The sequence below is a fragment of the Plasmopara halstedii genome, assembly GCF_900000015.1.
Source record: "Plasmopara halstedii genome assembly, contig: Scaffold_350, whole genome shotgun sequence".
Lineage (NCBI taxonomy): Eukaryota > Oomycota > Peronosporomycetes > Peronosporales > Peronosporaceae > Plasmopara > Plasmopara halstedii.
In genome coordinates this window covers 637,049-654,902 of record NW_020187271.1, presented here as the reverse complement: position 1 = coordinate 654,902, position 17,854 = coordinate 637,049, and the positions used below count along the sequence as shown (strand labels likewise).

General features: G+C 43.2%; 5 protein-coding genes across 5 annotated transcripts; 3 read left to right on the top strand and 2 right to left on the bottom strand.

The window, feature by feature from the left end:
• Window positions 1-711: 711 nt before the first annotated feature.
• On the top strand, window positions 712-2,331 carry PHALS_09181 (Mechanosensitive ion channel MscS; the record flags this gene model as incomplete). The annotated part of the gene is made up of 4 exons (XM_024724636.1): window positions 712-1,200; window positions 1,260-1,406; window positions 1,466-1,993; window positions 2,053-2,331. 4 exons carry the CDS (start codon window positions 712-714, stop codon window positions 2,329-2,331), a joined length of 1,443 nt encoding a protein of 480 aa, XP_024575493.1.
• A 26-nt stretch (window positions 2,332-2,357) lies between these two features.
• On the bottom strand, window positions 2,358-3,855 carry PHALS_09180 (small mechanosensitive channel family; the record flags this gene model as incomplete). The annotated part of the gene is made up of 5 exons (XM_024724635.1): window positions 2,358-2,423; window positions 2,486-3,115; window positions 3,192-3,404; window positions 3,465-3,660; window positions 3,728-3,855. The coding sequence occupies 5 exons, from the start codon at window positions 3,853-3,855 to the stop codon at window positions 2,358-2,360; spliced, it is 1,233 nt and encodes a 410-aa protein (XP_024575492.1).
• A 1,987-nt stretch (window positions 3,856-5,842) lies between these two features.
• On the bottom strand, window positions 5,843-7,876 carry PHALS_09179 (Mannose-binding lectin; the record flags this gene model as incomplete). The annotated part of the gene is made up of 1 exon (XM_024724634.1): window positions 5,843-7,876. One exon carries the CDS (start codon window positions 7,874-7,876, stop codon window positions 5,843-5,845), a length of 2,034 nt encoding a protein of 677 aa, XP_024575491.1.
• A 1,053-nt stretch (window positions 7,877-8,929) lies between these two features.
• On the top strand, window positions 8,930-11,251 carry PHALS_15358 (uncharacterized protein). The gene has a single exon (XM_036407392.1). The coding sequence runs from the start codon at window positions 9,608-9,610 to the stop codon at window positions 9,971-9,973; it is 366 nt and encodes a 121-aa protein (XP_036263100.1). The 5' UTR covers window positions 8,930-9,607; the 3' UTR covers window positions 9,974-11,251.
• A 1,325-nt stretch (window positions 11,252-12,576) lies between these two features.
• Window positions 12,577-16,113, top strand: PHALS_09178 (Mannose-binding lectin; the record flags this gene model as incomplete). The annotated part of the gene is made up of 1 exon (XM_024724632.1): window positions 12,577-16,113. One exon carries the CDS (start codon window positions 12,577-12,579, stop codon window positions 16,111-16,113), a length of 3,537 nt encoding a protein of 1,178 aa, XP_024575489.1.
• Window positions 16,114-17,854: the final 1,741 nt, after the last annotated feature.

Genomic DNA, 17,854 nt, shown 5'->3' with positions numbered 1-17,854 from the left:
GGTCGGTGACCTAAATTACGCTTCCTCAAGCGCTAAGCTACGGCAGCCCCGCTGCACTAGTCAATGTTTGGACTCTCTACAGTAGTGGCAAACTACTTATGGCGCCCTGCAGACTCAAACGACAGGATACCCAGGAAGAGTAGATGATAAAATTCTCAGATAAAGAAGTTGATAATGTCATACTTGGTCCGATGAAACGACAGATAATTCAGTAACTGGCCTAGAAGGCGCAACTGGTTGTGGAAACAGGAATAAATGATGCATATTGCCATCTACTGCACAAATTGCCTACTGTTTATGGAATCACTACTACTCCTCCAGCAACGGTATTCTATGCTTATATGTATCCAGACGATTCTTAAAGTCAAAGTCAAATGTACTGCTGTCGTCTTCTCGATTATTCTCGACAGGTTGCGACATCAGTATTTCGTCGATCTGAGTTGCTAACCAAGCGAAAGCGTTGATTAACTTCCGGAACACGAATCGAGTTCTTATGCGGGCCCACACTTTTTAAGAAACTCGAGACTTAGTGCAGTCGCTATGTGATTTGTATCTGGCAAAGAATAAACTCGACACTTTTGAATCAGCAAATAAATGCTCATATCCTGTGCTAAAACACTTTAAATTGTGTCTGTTCGAATTTTTTAAGCTCGAGCTAAATCAGTACTCTGCTACAAAGAAACAATACTCGCGTCAATTTGACCTGCAACTATGAGCAATAGCAGTCTTACCAATACTTCGGTTGTAGATGATCCGGTTGACATAATTGTCGAAGGAGAAGCTTCGTCTAGTGATCAATGGCGTGTATTTCTAGGTCTGACTATCCTTGTGGCGTCCTACGTTCTTCGCGTAGAGATTGTGCGATTCTCGTTGCGCGTGGCTCGTCGGATTCTACCAGCAGTCTTTGCTTGGCTGCGAGAGTTTGAGAAGATGCTACTGCGGCCTCTTTCTTGGGTAGTATTCGTTCTACTCGGTTGGTTTTCAGCCTTTGTAATGGACTTAGAGAATCTCTTGAATATGGAATCGGGCTCTCTCGAGAGCATCATCACTTTGCTTCTCGGTCCCCCATTAGTGTGGGTTGTCATCTGCTTTTGCAATTACGTCACGTGGGGGATCGTTCGTGTTCAAGGCTGGAGTCGAGCCGTATCGAAAGATGATGATGATTATAATCGAGTCATGATCATTTCTGAGGGCATTGGGGTGCGTCTATCGGTACTGTAGCTTCTTCTTAATCGACCAATTTTTGATTATTTTCGCAGGTGATTAAAGTATTATTGGTGGCAGCCGTAGTATCAACGTGTATTATAGATGAGGTCGGGCAATATACGGACTTTGAGTCGGGCCAAGTGTCAACAGTGGCTGTGATCATGGTTGAGTTCGTGTTCGTGTTTGGTGCCCATTCTTGGGTACGCGACTACATCCACTTTTTAAGCTTATTAGACTCATTGCTCCAATTGTAATGTAGCTCAAGAATATAATGGGTGGGTTGATGTCGCTACAAGATGAACAGATTAAAAGTGGACTTCATGTGTCGTTTCAAGGCCACGAAGGCGTAGTGGAACGATTATTTCTTCAAGGTTTCTCATTGCGTCAGTACGACAAAGGATTAGTCTACATCCCAAATAGCATTATGCTGGAAAATTCAGTTACAGTGCAAAGCAAGAATTTAGACAGACGTTGCGTGATTCCTGTGCATCTGAGCTATTCTACACCGACGACAGCACTGCGCGCTCTCATCCAAGAGTTGGACAACTATCTGACACAGCACATGGCCAACTATCGCACTAATATGAAGAGTAAAGTATTGGGACTCGAGAAGCCGCGAGGAGGGTGGGATATGCTTCATCTTTACGAGCGCAGTAAACAACTTGCATCGGAAGAGACGCCGTCGCAAGGGCGTTTCTGGATCAGTATCGAAGCGCCCTATCTTTTGCATGTTGTCTATTATACCCACGAGCGACACATCAGGAAAATTCTGGCCGAAAAAACAGAGGTAAGTAGTTTGTGAAACTTTTTGTCAGGATTAATTACCTCTAAGCTGTTCTATCTTAGATCGTGCTTCAGATTACTGCAATCATTGCAGAGTCCAAATTGAGTTTATTTCGGGAACAAAATAGTACTCGCTCGCGAACTTCGACTCATCCGTCTGCGGTTAAATCTAATGAATATGATTCAAGCTTAAGTGATAAATCGACTCCGCTATCTGGCTTTCACAATCACCAACGGAGACGAGCAACGCAGGCAAGTGCGCCAATTGAGCGTCGTGCTCTTAGTGATGGCAGTTTATTGAGGCAACGTCGACCTTGTGAACTTCGTGGCAACCAAGAATAACTATCAAATGTCGAACAATGCTGGAATTAATGGGCTATTTGTTGTGCGTTGAGATTGAGCCGCTGAATTGTGTCGATTATAGCAAGGTTCACCTTAAAATTGCAAATGGTGGTGAAAAAATTCGAGTTTACTGATTATTGGTACAGCAGCTTACCTCAGTTTTCGCGGTCTCAAGCAGTTTGTAACTATTACGATCCAGAAAAACAAGCACTTTGACCTTAAACATGGCATAAATATCAACCTGCACAGGTGGTGTTGGTGGTACAATCGGGCGGCCAGTTCGATCGAACACGCTAGAAATTGCACTTGACCTTCCAACTGTCCGCGGTGTACTAGTGTTTCCATCGCCTAGTTCAGTCGTCTGATGTCGATAACCAAGTACGCTATCATCACTTTCTAATCGGCTTGCGTTACTTGATATGTGCTCGAAAGCCTGGCGCCGATTTCTCCGGATATCAGAAAGCGCTTCTGCGGACAAAGCATATGGCTGCAGAACAACGTTCAGCTCTTGCACAAAGTCTTTCATCTTCTGGGAAGAAGTCGAGGGGTGTAGATGCAGCATAAGTGAGTGCGTGTGAGCGTCTTGAGCATTGCCACTCGTTTGGTAATTATCAGCAAAAATTCCGTTCGGCACGTATATTCGCGATCCATCCTCTCGTCGCATGAGTGTTCTTGCCAGTGATACTCGTTCGATAAAACCCAGCATTCGCCGTACTTTGACCTCACTACCAGTTCGAAATGGCTCAGCAAAAATGAGAAACAATCCTGTTGCCACGTTTTTTAGCTAAAAACAAACGAAGAACATAAAATCTTGTAAGCACTGCATCTCTTTACAATGAATCAAATGGCATTGCACTCACGATGGTAAAACCAGAGAAAATAACAACTAATTCAACGCTTAGAAGCCCCGCAACAAGGACAAATCGCATGAGCGAGTTAGATAGGAAGAAGATATAAAACACTTCGATCAGGATGAAGACGAAATAGACGAATTTAATGGATTCAGTAATGACAAAAATCCGCGCGTCGTAGTCAGATGAAAATGGATCCAACTTAAAATACCGGACAAAAAGCTGCACACATGATAATGTCAATTTGAGCAAGGAAAACAAGGAAATATTATTGATGCGTACATTCGTTACGACTTTGCGCATGGCAAATGTACCGAGCACAAGTGGAACGGCCACAATGTACATTGAGTATTGCAAAATCTCGTCTTCTTCATCACCCAAGTCAAGTATGTGTCGGACTACTACATCGCGTACGAGGATGAGAAAGAGAAACCACCAGAGATATGTCAGCATGTAGTGTTGCACGTCTGCGATCCATCTATAGTATGAGGATAATTATATTAGTATCACACTCAACCAATGAACAGAGACAAAAATGCCCGCACTGCACACGCTGGTCAAGTCGGGCGCGAATTATATAAAGGAGTAGCTCGATAACTGGTCGAGAGAGGAAAAACGCAGCCAGTGTCGCTAGTATCGCCAATCCTACGCGCCATGAGATGAACGAGATCATCAATATAGTTAATTTGTATTATCCAGAGAAGTAAAAAAAAGCTTTTTATGGTTTTAGATGTTTGTTTAAATGTCATAGATGGCTACAGTGTCATAGCTCCAAGGCATCCACTCGACAAGGCTACATCTGCTACAAGAGCACAACAGGTGCTTTTTTATTGTGATGAGCATGCAAATCAAAATCCAATCCAACGTCTACTCAGCATCATTACGGATGCATCCACATCAAAGCTGTCCCAATCGATAAACAAATCAGAAGTATCCAACGTTGCCTGACGCTGGAGCCATTGTTGCGTTGGCTGGAGATTTAAAAACAGTTTCAAGATTAAATAGCACATGGTACCGTCACAAACGCAAAGTCGATCGATCACGTTACGCTCGCAGGTTGAAACTCACTGCGAGATGAACTAGAAAGGATAAGTCCACATTATGAGAGTGAGCCATCTTAATTTGCATCAGAAACGCCTCTTTTTGCCGAGATTCCAAATAACAATAGCGCATACATGTGAGCATACCCTAATATCGAATGCAACGAGCGTTGTGCATACTCCATACGCCTGACCATGAATACACTCGTGCCACCACATCGGCCGAATCAACTCGTATAGCCTTTCTCCTTCGCAAGAGCATCAACTAGCCGGAGCAAGAAGTCATCAATTTTGATTATCTTGAAGGAAAAATTAAAGGTAAGTTTGTTCGATTCAGTACCGCTGCCTGAAATTATTTTTATGCTTCTTTCAGGACTGCAAAGCAAGTTGACTAAACACGCGCGTGTCGCTAAACAAAGATAAATGCCATAATCGTTTAGATCCATCAACAAACTCAGCAAATAGCACCTTAAGATCCTTGATGTTTTGAAGCTTAAGAGTTAAATAAAGGACTTAGAAAAAAGGCTTGGTTCGACTCTTCTACTCGATCGCCAAAAAAACTGTTTTTTTAGGTTTGGTCGATGAGCACTAGCATCGATTGTGTCGATAATAGCAAACCAAGGTCGTGAATCCACAATGCTCAAAACTGATACATCAACATCGTCCATGAAAATCATTAAAATCTTCAATTGGAGCTGCAAGGAAATCACCATATTCGCGTGAATGTCAGTCATCACTGTACTGCATGATATTCTCTGTCACAAACCATTGCTTTTAGGTATTGCTTGTAAATAAGACCAGCCAGCTGCGGTTAAGACGCGACATTTGTCTCAAAATACGATGAAAGTATTCTTCCGGCTGCCAGACGAGACATTTACGACGGAGATGGAAAAGTTGTTGCAGTGGATATCATGTCGTTCTAGAATCTGACGGATATGCGCAAAATCGAATTTTATCAGCAACATTAAAGACAGCGACTCATACAATGCATTAAGATGGATGACGTCCTAGGTTGCTAAGAGTACCTGGTTCTGCGTTCATAAGGCCAATCACTGATCGAATTTCCTTAACCATTGTAAATTTGTTTTTTTTTGTTTTACAGTTCATTGCAAGTTAGATGCTTGTTTTCCTTCAATTAGAACACTGATTAAACATCTAGCTAGAATAGAAGCGCTAAGCTGTAGGCATCTCTAAATGTCATATTTTACTGCAAAACGATCGTTCAATTGTGGCCTACAGTATGCAAAATTAGCTACGAGCACTGGTTGACTGAGCACTTTGCAAGCTACTAGCGCAGGCAAGTAGAGCGATTTTCATGGCTATGTTTGGCAGCCATATTACTGCCATTGATTACTGCCGCAATTCCCTTTTTCAATAATCATCTGGTCTGAACGCTGCGGCTGCAAGCTTACTATTTGTAGTGCCAAAGCTACTCGATCGCTACGCCAGGGGTGTTCTCGACAGTGGTCAAATATATTACAATGCACTGCGTTTGAGTTCACAACTGCTATCAGTGCTGACGTGGCCTTGGATTTAAGCGATCAGGAGAACGTAAGAAAAAGCACGTATTGACGCACTACGATTCCACTGCAAAGTCTACTAGAATTACTCAGATACATACTAACTTTTGTTAATTCGAACGTGCATTGTAATATGCCCTCCTTGACTCGACCGCGGGACCCACATAACTAATGAGCCTCCATTTGACATTAAAAGACCAATTGCAGTTCTGTGCCACCGATGCATGTACAGTACCTGTTCCTGCATTGTTGAGAGTTTTTCACTCCATTTGACAGATGTTCCTGCTGGAACATCTACCCGTACGAAAGGCTTTGCACCTAAGATGAGCTCGACCGACATGTCACTTGTGTCACTGCTTTCGAAATAAAAGTCCACCATCCCATCTCCTTTTCTCGTCCATGTGCCGTAACTGCCTGTAAATGCTTCTTCCATCGTGCGAAGTCCAAGTGCATCGTACAGATTCCCGTCGTCAATCTCGCCGACAAAAAGTGTAGGTCCACAAGTCGGCTGGATAAACTGCGACACCATCCACGTAATTCCTGTCGGATCTAGGCCACTAAGCACAACGAGTGCCAAATTGGCTGCTTCAAGGGTGTAATCTGCTTCAGCAACTGATTTGCCTAAGTCGGTTGAGTTTCCTTCAATCAGCTGATCCACTATCACTCCAAACGTCCGTCGAATGAGATCACGAGTTTCAAAGGCAGCTTTTATAGTCTTGTTCTTCAGTAATTCGTGCATACAATTGTTAGTAGCTATGGGAATTTCTTGTAAAACAAGTGAAGACTCGCTGACTCTGATGCGAATATCAGAAGTTGTTGCGCTAGGATACTTCTGGTGAACCCTTCGGACAGCCAAAATGACATGGTCAGTGAGATTTTTTAATTGGTATCCGCATGTCGTGTTGGACTCGAGGAAGGTTTGAAGTTTTTCAACAGTAGTATCTTCGGTACCATTAATGACGCTTGTGTTTTGCAGAACAGCTATTACGTTAGTAGCAGTGGAGAGCATATCGTCGCCATGGACGATCGCAACCTTGACAATATTCTCAACAATGATATATACAACGTTAGCAAATTCGACGTTTGCTGGAACTTCTTTACCGAGACAATGGGAAACTGCAATCGGTAGGTCAAAGAGGACGACGTTGGACTGGTAAGCAATAGCGAGCATCTCCTCGACCGTCCCTTGTGGTGCCGTCGTACTTTGAAATCGAAGATAGTAAATAAGCGACTTGACTGCGCCTACAATATTGGCAGCACAGACGAAATTCTGTTTTGCGCTCTTGTACGAAGTAAAGATGGCGCCGAAAATTCCTGCGGTCACGACATTAAAGACTGCTGCTACTACAGATGCGGCCTTGCTTAAAATCTCTTCAAGACAATTGTCATTCTGTGGAATACATTCTTCATAACACGCCACTGGGTACGAAATCGGACACTGCGCCAAACAACTGATACCCTTAGCGCTGTATCCTCGAGGGCATGTTTGATGTTTTCCATACACAAATCGTTTTCTATAGCACGCCGAGTCCTTCGCGTTGCCAATTGCAGGTCCAACCCAATTTCGAATTTGATCCCCGTACCACGCAGAGCCCATCTTATCGGTCAGTTCCTTATTGGTGGCGTTCATCCTTGCCCAAATCACACCCAATTGGTAAACCTCGCCTTCAGCGCGACCAAAGAACCCACTGAGCTGGAACCCTTCCGGGGCTTCGACCGTAGACGAGCTATGCGTTGTTGTTCCTGCTTCGACTGAGCGGTTTTTGTTTGTGCTAAACTTAAGGTAGAATATGTGTGTTCGCCAATGCTTCTTGTCCCAATGAATCTCCATCTTGTTGACGTACTCTCCGTGTTCAAGAACCAAAGTATAATCTTTGCCTCCACACCCGCCATGAGATAGCGTCAGATCGGCTGGAGTAAGAATCCGCAGAATCACTCCAGTAATCTCGTCCTTCGCATGAATCGTGATCGTACTGGCACTTTGTCCAAACTTAACAGACTTAATGTCCGAAAATGCGACGCCTCCGTGCCCACCAAACACTTGACTAAGCTGAATATCTTCGTCCGACGTTGCGCCATAAACAATCTCGACTAGCACGAACATCAGCGCCTGCAACACTGCAAAGACCTGCATGGCTCGCACACGGTCACGTAGCTTGGCAACGCAATTGTTGCCTACCAGGTAGCTACATATAATGCACGAAATGGAGTCGGTTCACGTGACATGTGGCGAGGCAAAGCTTAGAATACGATCGCGATTTGAAATCAACTGTTTTCATGAGGACTTTTGACTTTTTAGTTTTGAGGTTATGCATGTTAAGCATCAGCATAAATAATTGCGCTCTGTTATATGATTCCATACGTAAACCTATTTTCAGGTTCATCTTGTATGCTGTCCGTTTCTTATCCAGATCATACACAGCACTTTTCGGTGCGATCAAATTGATGGTACACGCATGAATAATTCACTGTAAAAAAATCAAAATTTGTAAGTGGTATGTTTCTACCACATTTGTTGTTCTTTTGTTTAACCGGTTACAAAAATCTATAACAAACTTGCACCAATTTATATATATATATATGCATATAGATTTTTTTTTCAAATCTGTAGAAATAGTTCTACTTCAGCTCTTGATATGTTATTAAGCTATAGTATATCTGAAGTAGGTTCCAAGGGGTTCTGCAGCTTACCGATTAAAGTGATAGGTAGCTTCGGTATAGAGCGTTGCAAGACAGCTGGTTCCTTACAACACATTGCACAGCACGAGCTGACGACAGCATGCAACACGTGTTCAATTGTAATTTCTTAACAAAATAACAAAAACTAAGCTAAATAAAGTAGGTAAAAACCTTAAAAGCTTAGGGAAATTGACATCAGAAACCGCATTCAAATTAGTCGTAACACCTTGTGCCCGCAATTTTGATTGGCCAAAATTTTGATGAGAGGAAAGTATTGACTAGAAAGTTCTGCCACAGCACGAGAAGGCTGTCCCCAGGACGCGGATTCAAGAATCTGTCAAAGACCTAGTCCTTCCTGTCAAAGGTGCATGTCAAGATTTAAGTGAAATTAACTATACTAATATTACATTTATCATTTGTAAAAATAAATCCAGCCCGCGTTTTTGCGCATACTTTGCAACATTTTTGCCCATTGTTGACAGCTCATTTAGCGATGACTGTACCTTGAGTGCAGATATGATATTTTACTATTCCTTTAAATAGTAAAATATCATAAAGAAAGATGCTTTACTTTTGGAAAATTGTGAATCGCATCGCAGTTGACGTACAAATTGATCCAAGCGAACGTGTGAGTCGTCAAAAGGATACACAGAATGGGTTGTCCACTGTATTTTTCTGTTTAAATATGTGATTGCCGCGAGGCGGGCCTCCTATCGATATCGTAGAAGACGTCCGACAATAAGTTAAGTGACGAACCATTACGTCTCTCGCTTAAGTGTTGGCATGCTTACTTAGTTCAATTTTGTGGTTTGCGAAGGATTCACAATTTTTAAAAAAGAAGACTTTAATTCTTGACTAATCCAAAACGCGAAATCATTGTATTTAGACTTGAGGCGATGATGTGATTCTTGATGTTGACAATTAAGTATTCGAATTAAAGGACTCCAATGCCGTAAATTAAGATACTGGCTGTCCGAGCCTGACCCAATTGTCGACAGTGTAACAGAAGAACATGTGACGCAGTACATCATCAACCAAATCAAAAGGCCATCGTCGTCCATTGCATTTGATTTTGCCGCTACGCATTCGAGCGATCGTTTTGCTCCAGGTGCCAGCCCACGACACGCGTCTTTCGAATGTTTATCATCAAGAATTACCTGATCGTATCTCAGGATTATAACGTAGGATGAAGCTAAAGTTCACACGTGCCATTGCATCCCAATCAGATTCCACGACACCGGAAAAAGGCATGAGCTACGTCGTCATTGAAAATCGAATACGTTTCACAGCCAAACAAAAGAAAGAATATCGAAAAATCTTCGTCTGCACATCATCGTTTGCTTTGCTTAAATTGGCGCAAACGTCTTTGCTGTGTAATTTTCTCGTAAATGAACCTGCAGAGTTGTCTGACAAGCCACGTCGAAATTTTTTGTCTGCATCAGAGCGCTACACGCTTCATGTGACGGTGTACGGATCAAGATTCAATCCAACATTCCCAATCATTTTTTCGACTGCATCCACATCAAGCTGTCGTCATTGGACGAATCAATAGATATATCGCCAACGATATCGCCGATTCTAAGGTTTTCACAATGCCCGAGGCTGGCGTCATGGTCACTGCATTTATTGAGATAATTTAAAACAATCGTAAGATTAACAAGCAGGAGACACTGTCATCAACAAAATTCCAAGAGAGATCAAATGATCCAATTTTTTTCGCAGGGTAAGGAAAGTAGTTGCTCAATGCAAGTTGAGTAAAACGGAAACGATAGGTCCACATATCCATTATATTCCTTGCATAAAAATAGCCTCTAGGACGTTGCTGAGAATTTAAGCGAGAAAATTATCTACGCATGCTTGTGACCATACACTGGCATCGACCGCACCAAAGGTTGCGCGTACCCCATTCGCCTCGCCATAAAAAAAAACGATTTCACGACATCGATCATCAATTTTTTATCGCTCTATCATCTCATTTAACGAGCATCGAATAGCTGGGGCAAAAAGTCGTCAACCTTGATCGTCTGAAAAGGCCCAAGAATGAATAAAGGAGAATGTAGGGGTGACTCCATTCGTTCCAATGCAGCTGCCTTAACAGATTGAAACGCATGCTTTAAATACTCCAGTAAACTTGGCTCAGAACGTGCTTGACAGTGATCGCTCAATTCGTCATTACCCCGAAGACAGCAGTTTGAAGATGCCTTGATGCTGCAGCTCACAAGTTAACCAATCGTCTGAGAAAATGACTCGGTTTGACTTTCTTCTTGAGCTTGATCACCGAGTTGACCCTAGCCAGCTTTACATGTGGGTTCTTCGATGTTCGGTTGATATACGATACGTTAGCCGTGTCTGTCAAGGTAAACAGAAGTATTAAAGTTAGAATGCCCAGAATGGATTCATCGCCGGCAGTGTCATCTAGCAACAAAACTCCTCAAGCCATCAAAATTCCGAACGCAGCAGCCATAAGTGAATTTCGAATTATAAGATAAAACCAGAATCAAAATATTGACGATGTTTGACATCAGTTACATTTTGCATCTTTTTTAATGACTCCTACTCATCTAAATCCTTCAAAACTTAGTATAATCGTACTTCAACCAATCGACTAAGCTCTTCGACCCACTGAAGACATCTTTCTCGCGCAATCGTCTTGCCTCGGAAGCACCGCCAGCACATGTCTTTGTTTGTTTTCTTAGCTCTGGCATATTCGCAAAAAAATGCTATTGATTAAACTCTTCATCCAGCTTTTTGCCTTCATTTATCAAAGCCTCGATCATTGTAGTTTTTTCGCTTTATCAAGCTCGTCCGCGCCCGAATTCAGCCGCACACCGCCGTTCCCAGCAAGAGATTTCTTTACTTTGTGCGCAGCACATTTGATGTTGTTCTTCTCTCTACTTCTTGATCTACTTCTTCAAGTCATCCACCCATTTTTTCTTCTCACCTGTTCAATATTTTACAATTAAGTATTACATCTGACAAGTTTCTCTAGATACCGACATGCGCTGATGAATAGGCAATTACCCAACTTTACGCTTTTGTTTTTTTACGCTGCAGGTTAACCTACGCTACGGCCCCAGCACTTCGCAAAAATATTGATAGGAAGTAAATCTCACACTTTGCTATTGTGCACTTACTTTGTCGTTAGGCATATGCTTAGTATATCAAAATCTGCGTTTGCCGACTCAAAAATTATTTAGAGCGTGATGGAATACATGTCCGAGGCCGATCGTGAATCCAGTACTTTCTACTACAGTGGATTATAATTCCACGCAGCTAGTTATAGGCTGCTTTTGGATTACGCATTCGTAGTAGGTAAGTATAGGCTACTTTCGGATTACTCGGCTGTACTGCGTGCAGGACTTTTTTACAAGTAAGTAATCGATATATTTCCTGAGAAAAGAATGATGAAACATATGTTCATGCTGAATGGGCGTGTTACAAAATTTTGTAGTGATAAATGTCAAAGTATCACTTGCATAATAAGCCGATAAAGGTGGCCATAAGATCGACCGACCTTTTGAAATATCAGTAAGGCCAAAAGTACACCAGCCTTTTCATATAGTTTGCAATCTGACCATCGACCGTTTCAATACAGCACCGTTTGACGATATGGTTAATCGGTAAGTCCACAAAGATTTCATAATTATTTTGGCGAAAGTAGCAGTATGCGATTTAGAAACAATACGTCGCAAAGGATTTACATAAACAACGCGATTTTGTATACACTAATAACATCAAAATTTAGGCATGGAACCACACCGTACAGTCTCAAGCTGTAGTCTTAAAGTTGTATCTAGTTTTTAAAAGAACGAAAAGGCTAGTAAACTTTGTAAGAATAGCAGCGTTGTGTGTTAGTGCTTTAGCACGATATTTATCAAGTTACCGAAAGTGTCACGTCTTCATTCACTCCCTGCTTAACGCTTAATACGTATTCTGCATTGTTGAATTAACTTGACCATATGGCCCTTGAGAACTACGTTCAAGTCATAAATGTTTAGCCGCCGATCACAAATGCAACCCACCGCACTCAGAATACACCGCATGTACTGTGAGAAGTATGATCTATAGAGACCTTCAATTGTAAGCCGCTTCTTGATCTACTCGCTACCACATTATTCATTCTAGTTGAAAGACAACAAGAGCGAGGACTACGAGATGCTCAGAATACTATCGACCCTTTTTCTCGCAATCACTGGAATCTACTCACAAGTGGAGCAAAACCTCCAGCAAAGTGAAAGGTTTGGTGGCCCTCACGGAAAAGAGTTTTCGGATAAACCTCTGATTGTTGCTGGACAAACCGTGGGATCCATTACGCTTTACGGTGGCGAGCGATCTCATGGAATTTCATTGGAAGTGACTAGTCCGACTGTAGCTACATTTAGGCATGGATTTACTGAGGGGACTGGCAACACCCTCGTTTTGGAAGCGGGCGAACGCATTACGTCCATGGAAGTGCATTGGGGTAAAGCGGGACGTCGCACGCGTATATTCTACGTCAAGTTTATCACGAGTGCCGAAAACGAGATTTCAAAAGGGTCGATGACCTCCAACAAAAAAATGGTTACAGCACCAAAAGGATATGAGCTTGGGGGCTTCTTTGGACGTGCTGGCGGGGAGATCGATGCACTTGGAGCAATCTGGGCTCCATCTTTAGTTGTATCTACACCACCTCCTAGTGCACCGGAATCTCCGGCGCCAGCATCTGATCTCGGAATTACTATTAAGAACGCTGTTCAGTTGAGCGAAAGTTTCGGTGGACCTCATGGCACTGAGTTTTCTGATAAAGCAAAAGTGGGTCCAGGACAAATTATCGAGTCACTAACTCTTTATGCCGGAGACCGTATCGATCGACTGGAACTCAAAATCATGTCACCTCGAGCTGAAATGTTCAATCATGGATATACGGGAGGAGAAAGACTTCAGGTTCTGCGACTTGGCGAAGGCGAACACATCATATCGATGGAGGTTCATTGGGGCAAGCAAAACGGCCGAACGCGTGTTTTCTACACGAGCTTCAGCACAAATAAAGGCAATACCCTTGCTTCAGGATCTCAAACACGGGACAAGCATACGGTGACTGCGCCAGAAGGTTTCCAGCTCGGTGGATTCTTCGGTCGTGATGGCCATGCACTTGATAGATTGGGCGCAATTTGGTCGAGCATCGAGACCGTCACACCTGTACCGACAGAAGCACTCGAAGAAACAGCTTACCATTTACCAGTCGATGGTGATGGAAGAGCGCCGCGAAAACGAGCAAAGATCTCGAGCGAGTCCTTCGGTGGACCACACGGCAAACAGTTTTCGGACTTGGCCTTGGCCAGATCTGGTCAGATCATCAGCTCAATTACGATCTGGAGTGGTGAACGGCCACACGGTATCGCTCTTGACGTCACAGATCCGATCCCGGAGCTATTTTACCACGGTGGTGAAGGCGGAAAGGAGAACAAACTTATACTGGGAGCGGGTGAATATATAACGTCAATAGAGCTTCACTGGGCCAAAGTAAGCGGCTCAACGCGTATCGTTCACCTAACTTTCAACACAAGTGCAGGTAACTTGGTATCAGGAGGAAAGCGAACAGATACGGGTGAGACTATTTTCGCACCAGAAGGCTATCAGTTGGGCGGATTCTTCGGTCGCGAAGGGGACGAAATCGATTTATTAGGAGTGGTTTGGACTAGTATTGAAGCCATCTCCGAACCACCTTTCACCAGCAATAACGCTCTGATAGAGGAGGAAATTGTGTTGAGCAAAGTCCGTGGTGGCCCTCATGGAGTAGCGTTCTCTGATATTGAGCAGATTGTCCTGGGAGAAAGAATTCATTCTCTTACTTTGCGAAGTGGCCGTCGCCTTGATGAAGTTGGCATAAGACTGTTGAAGCCAAGTGATCTAACGCTGACCCACGGTGGTGCAGGAAATCCTCCACTTACGTTAACACTCGGTCCAGACGAGTTCATTAACTCTATGGAAGTTCACTGGGGCAAAACAAATGGCCGCACGAGCATATTTTACGCCAGTTTTAACACCAACCTGGGCAATTCCGTTTCATCAGGAACAAAAACTAATCATTTTGCCACAGAGACTGCACCGGAGGGGTATGAGCTTGGTGGATTGTTTGGTAGAGCTGAAAGTGAAATTTTTCAACTCGGGGCCATCTGGATTAAAATTGGCGCTAAACACAAAATGCTTACAGATGTCATGGGCACTGCGTGGCATGGCAGTATCATTCGGAACTGGGTGGGACCTACGATCGGTGCAGATAAGGACTCGGCTTGCTATCGGATGTATCAACCGTTCAATTCCAAGAGGATGTGCCCTCTTGGCTACAGCAATGACAACAACGACTGCGTCGCTCAATGTCCCCTCGCCTATCCTGTGGAATGTGGTTATGAGTGCATACCTCAGAACGATGACTGTGCACTGGCAGTTGCTAGCAAAGTAGCGTCCGTCGCCGCAGTGGCGCTCAATGCAGCAACTGCGGGAATTTTCACAAGTGTCAAAACGCTGTACAAAGGAGCGAAACGCATCTACATGTGCGCTGCAAACATCATTAACATCATTAGGCAACTCATCTTCTACATTAGGTTTGTTCAAACAACGGCGCCACAAGGAGAGGTTGAGCAATTACTGGCGGTGTCGTATCAGTCAAACATCGTGCTTACTGATTTGCCCATTGCCATTTACGCTTGTCTTGGTATTCCTACTCCCAAAAAACTGCAATGGGCTAGTTATGTTGTACTTACTGTGCAAACAATCGTTAAGCAAACGATCATAAATGGAGACGAAATAATTTCTTCAGCAAATAACGTCATCGACTTGCTTAAAAACTCAAATGCTATCAACAGCTCGGCAGATAGTGTGACGGAGCTAGACGACTTCATAGCTGCAAATTCATCTTGTGGATTCGAGCTCAAGCAGCTGACTGATCGTGTGTTGTTGACTGTCGAGGAAATTCGCAACAGTACGTCGAATGCCGACGTGAATGATATCCGCGTGACGATAAGTAAATCACCACTAGTACTAATTGACATTCCTTCCGTCACAAACAATTGTATGAAAGAGATGCTTGTCAATAAGACAAAAAAAGCTGCATTTGAGACGCGAGATTTACTTCGAAAGACGATGGAAGTGATTATTCAGCAACTTGTTGAGACAGCGACAACAGATATGGGGAAGGACGTGGCTGAAGACCAACAGATTCTGGAAGCTGCAAATTTTGGACTCGTCGTACTCGGTGGCTTGGACCCCACGGGTATAACTCATATGGTATCCCAATTTGTGCAGCCCGTTTGCGGACCTACTGGATTTATCGGTGAGATTGACGACGGCAATTTATACGATGCTTTGGGAATGTGGGTGATAGATGAAGCATTTCGAGGTAGTCACGGCGCGTGGACGAAAAAAGGTGATGGAGTTGTACGCATAATTCTTGAAAGTACGGATACGGAAGACGTAACCGTGGAAATCCAGTCCGGTGGCGATGACTATGCTGAAGTAGATGTGGCAGCGGGTGATACTGTGGTCTGGGAATCGACCGTTCCAGAACTGCAAGACAAAACCCTCTATTTAGACCGATGGCGTACAGGATTGATGGGATTGCCCGGTACCGGTGGTGGATCACTGCTTCTTTGGGTTCCGCGAGCTGCAGAAGGAGGTCACTTAACGCTACATGCCCGGATCAACGTAAGTTAAAGTCATTTTTATTTGTTACTTCATGGTGTATGTTGTTGAGTTTTCTAAGGTAAAGCGAGGATACCTAACTTTTGTAGATGTTTTGATACTTTTCATGGTACTAAAAGAGAGTTCTCGTTCACTTTCACTTCTGCTCCGGCATCTACAAATGTGTGCTTCTTGCATCTGGACTTCCTCGTATTTTATAAAACTATGACTCATATTCTTATAATATTAGCTTTTTGAACTGGGCAAAGGTTGAATGAACAACACTACCATCATTATACATTTTTACTGTTGAGCTGGTGATTTGATTTTTTTTGCTCAAAAGCAACGCTCGAACGCACTGAGTCTGATTCTGTATTTGAGTACAAAGGACAAAATACAATATCAGAGTGATCGTACCATCTAATACGTTAGGCATATTTTCAGAACCAAAGACAATCAAACTTATATAAACTAGTACATTCTAGCTATTGCTATTATTTGGGTGGATCTTGGTTTCTCATTCTTGGTGCGGCATTCTACCTAATTCTCGATACGCTTGTGTCATTGGATTCCACAAATTAAAAGCATCTTCTGTGCAAGATCCCATGGCAACCCTGGAAACAGTTGTCGTCACGTTAGCTCTCCGATCCAATATATAGCCAATAAAATTGGACCCTGATGTGGAGAAGAGGCAGGAATATGCAGTGTTGGGCCTCGTTTAGTTAGCATCTTCACGATTTACCCCTATCGAGACAAGAGGTCGTTATCTTTCGGCGTCCAGGGCATCCTGCAACGGCTTTGCTTGATACCTCGCACAGATGACATTTCTGACTCTTAGAGTATATTATTCAGACTGGGATTTAGGGCCAAGACCCTCTAAATAATTTACAATATCAATGCTCAGATAAAGAATGCTATACCTGAAGTTGATCATCCCAGCTAACATTTAATATTGATGTATACGTTGGATCTTATATCCTGAAGAAACCTTGTTTAAAGCATTGTGTAGGGTTAGCAGCCTGCGCGTCCCGCTTATCTCTCTACTTAAACTTCGTTCTGAGTTCAACAACATAGCTGTTCACCATGGAACTTTCCCATGGTATTCTCGAGCCTCTCGTTGAACTTCGAATAGCGATTGTGAAATGGTGACATAATAGTATGACATGGTACATTCCCGTTGGATCTCTCACTAAGACGTGAATCCTGTCTGAATCACATGCCATCTTTGTCACCTGACCATCTTTATCAGTATCCATCCTCTTTGAGGATCGATATTCCAAAAAAATTACAACGTCATTATGACCTCTACGAGCATTTATCCCGCCGTAATGTCTTTATCAAAGTGACATATCCATTCTATGGCATAAGATGCCGTCGTGAAGAATTGGCCATTATGCTAGATTCAATTTTGTTGAGGAAGGCGGATTTTTTTAAACAAAAATAGCCAAAGTATTTCACTGCATCATGTTGAGTAGTGGAAGGCAAATGCCGAAGTGAATTAGTTAGCAGCTACACAATCTACCCTTCCTACATGTCTGTAACTACAGTCCTGTGCGTACCTTCTTGTTCCCTGTTCCTCTGCAGTAGCCGCCCTCGAGCTTCTCCCTGTGACGCCCCGACAAGATGAATAGTCGAGGGAAGGAGTTTTGGATGTGATCCAATCACATCCAACAATCACTCCATTATCACCCAATCAGATCTTGCCATACGTGATTTGTGGATCCCAGTCATCATTCGTCGAGTCAGTTGGCTCGTCCAGCTCTTATTACGCGGT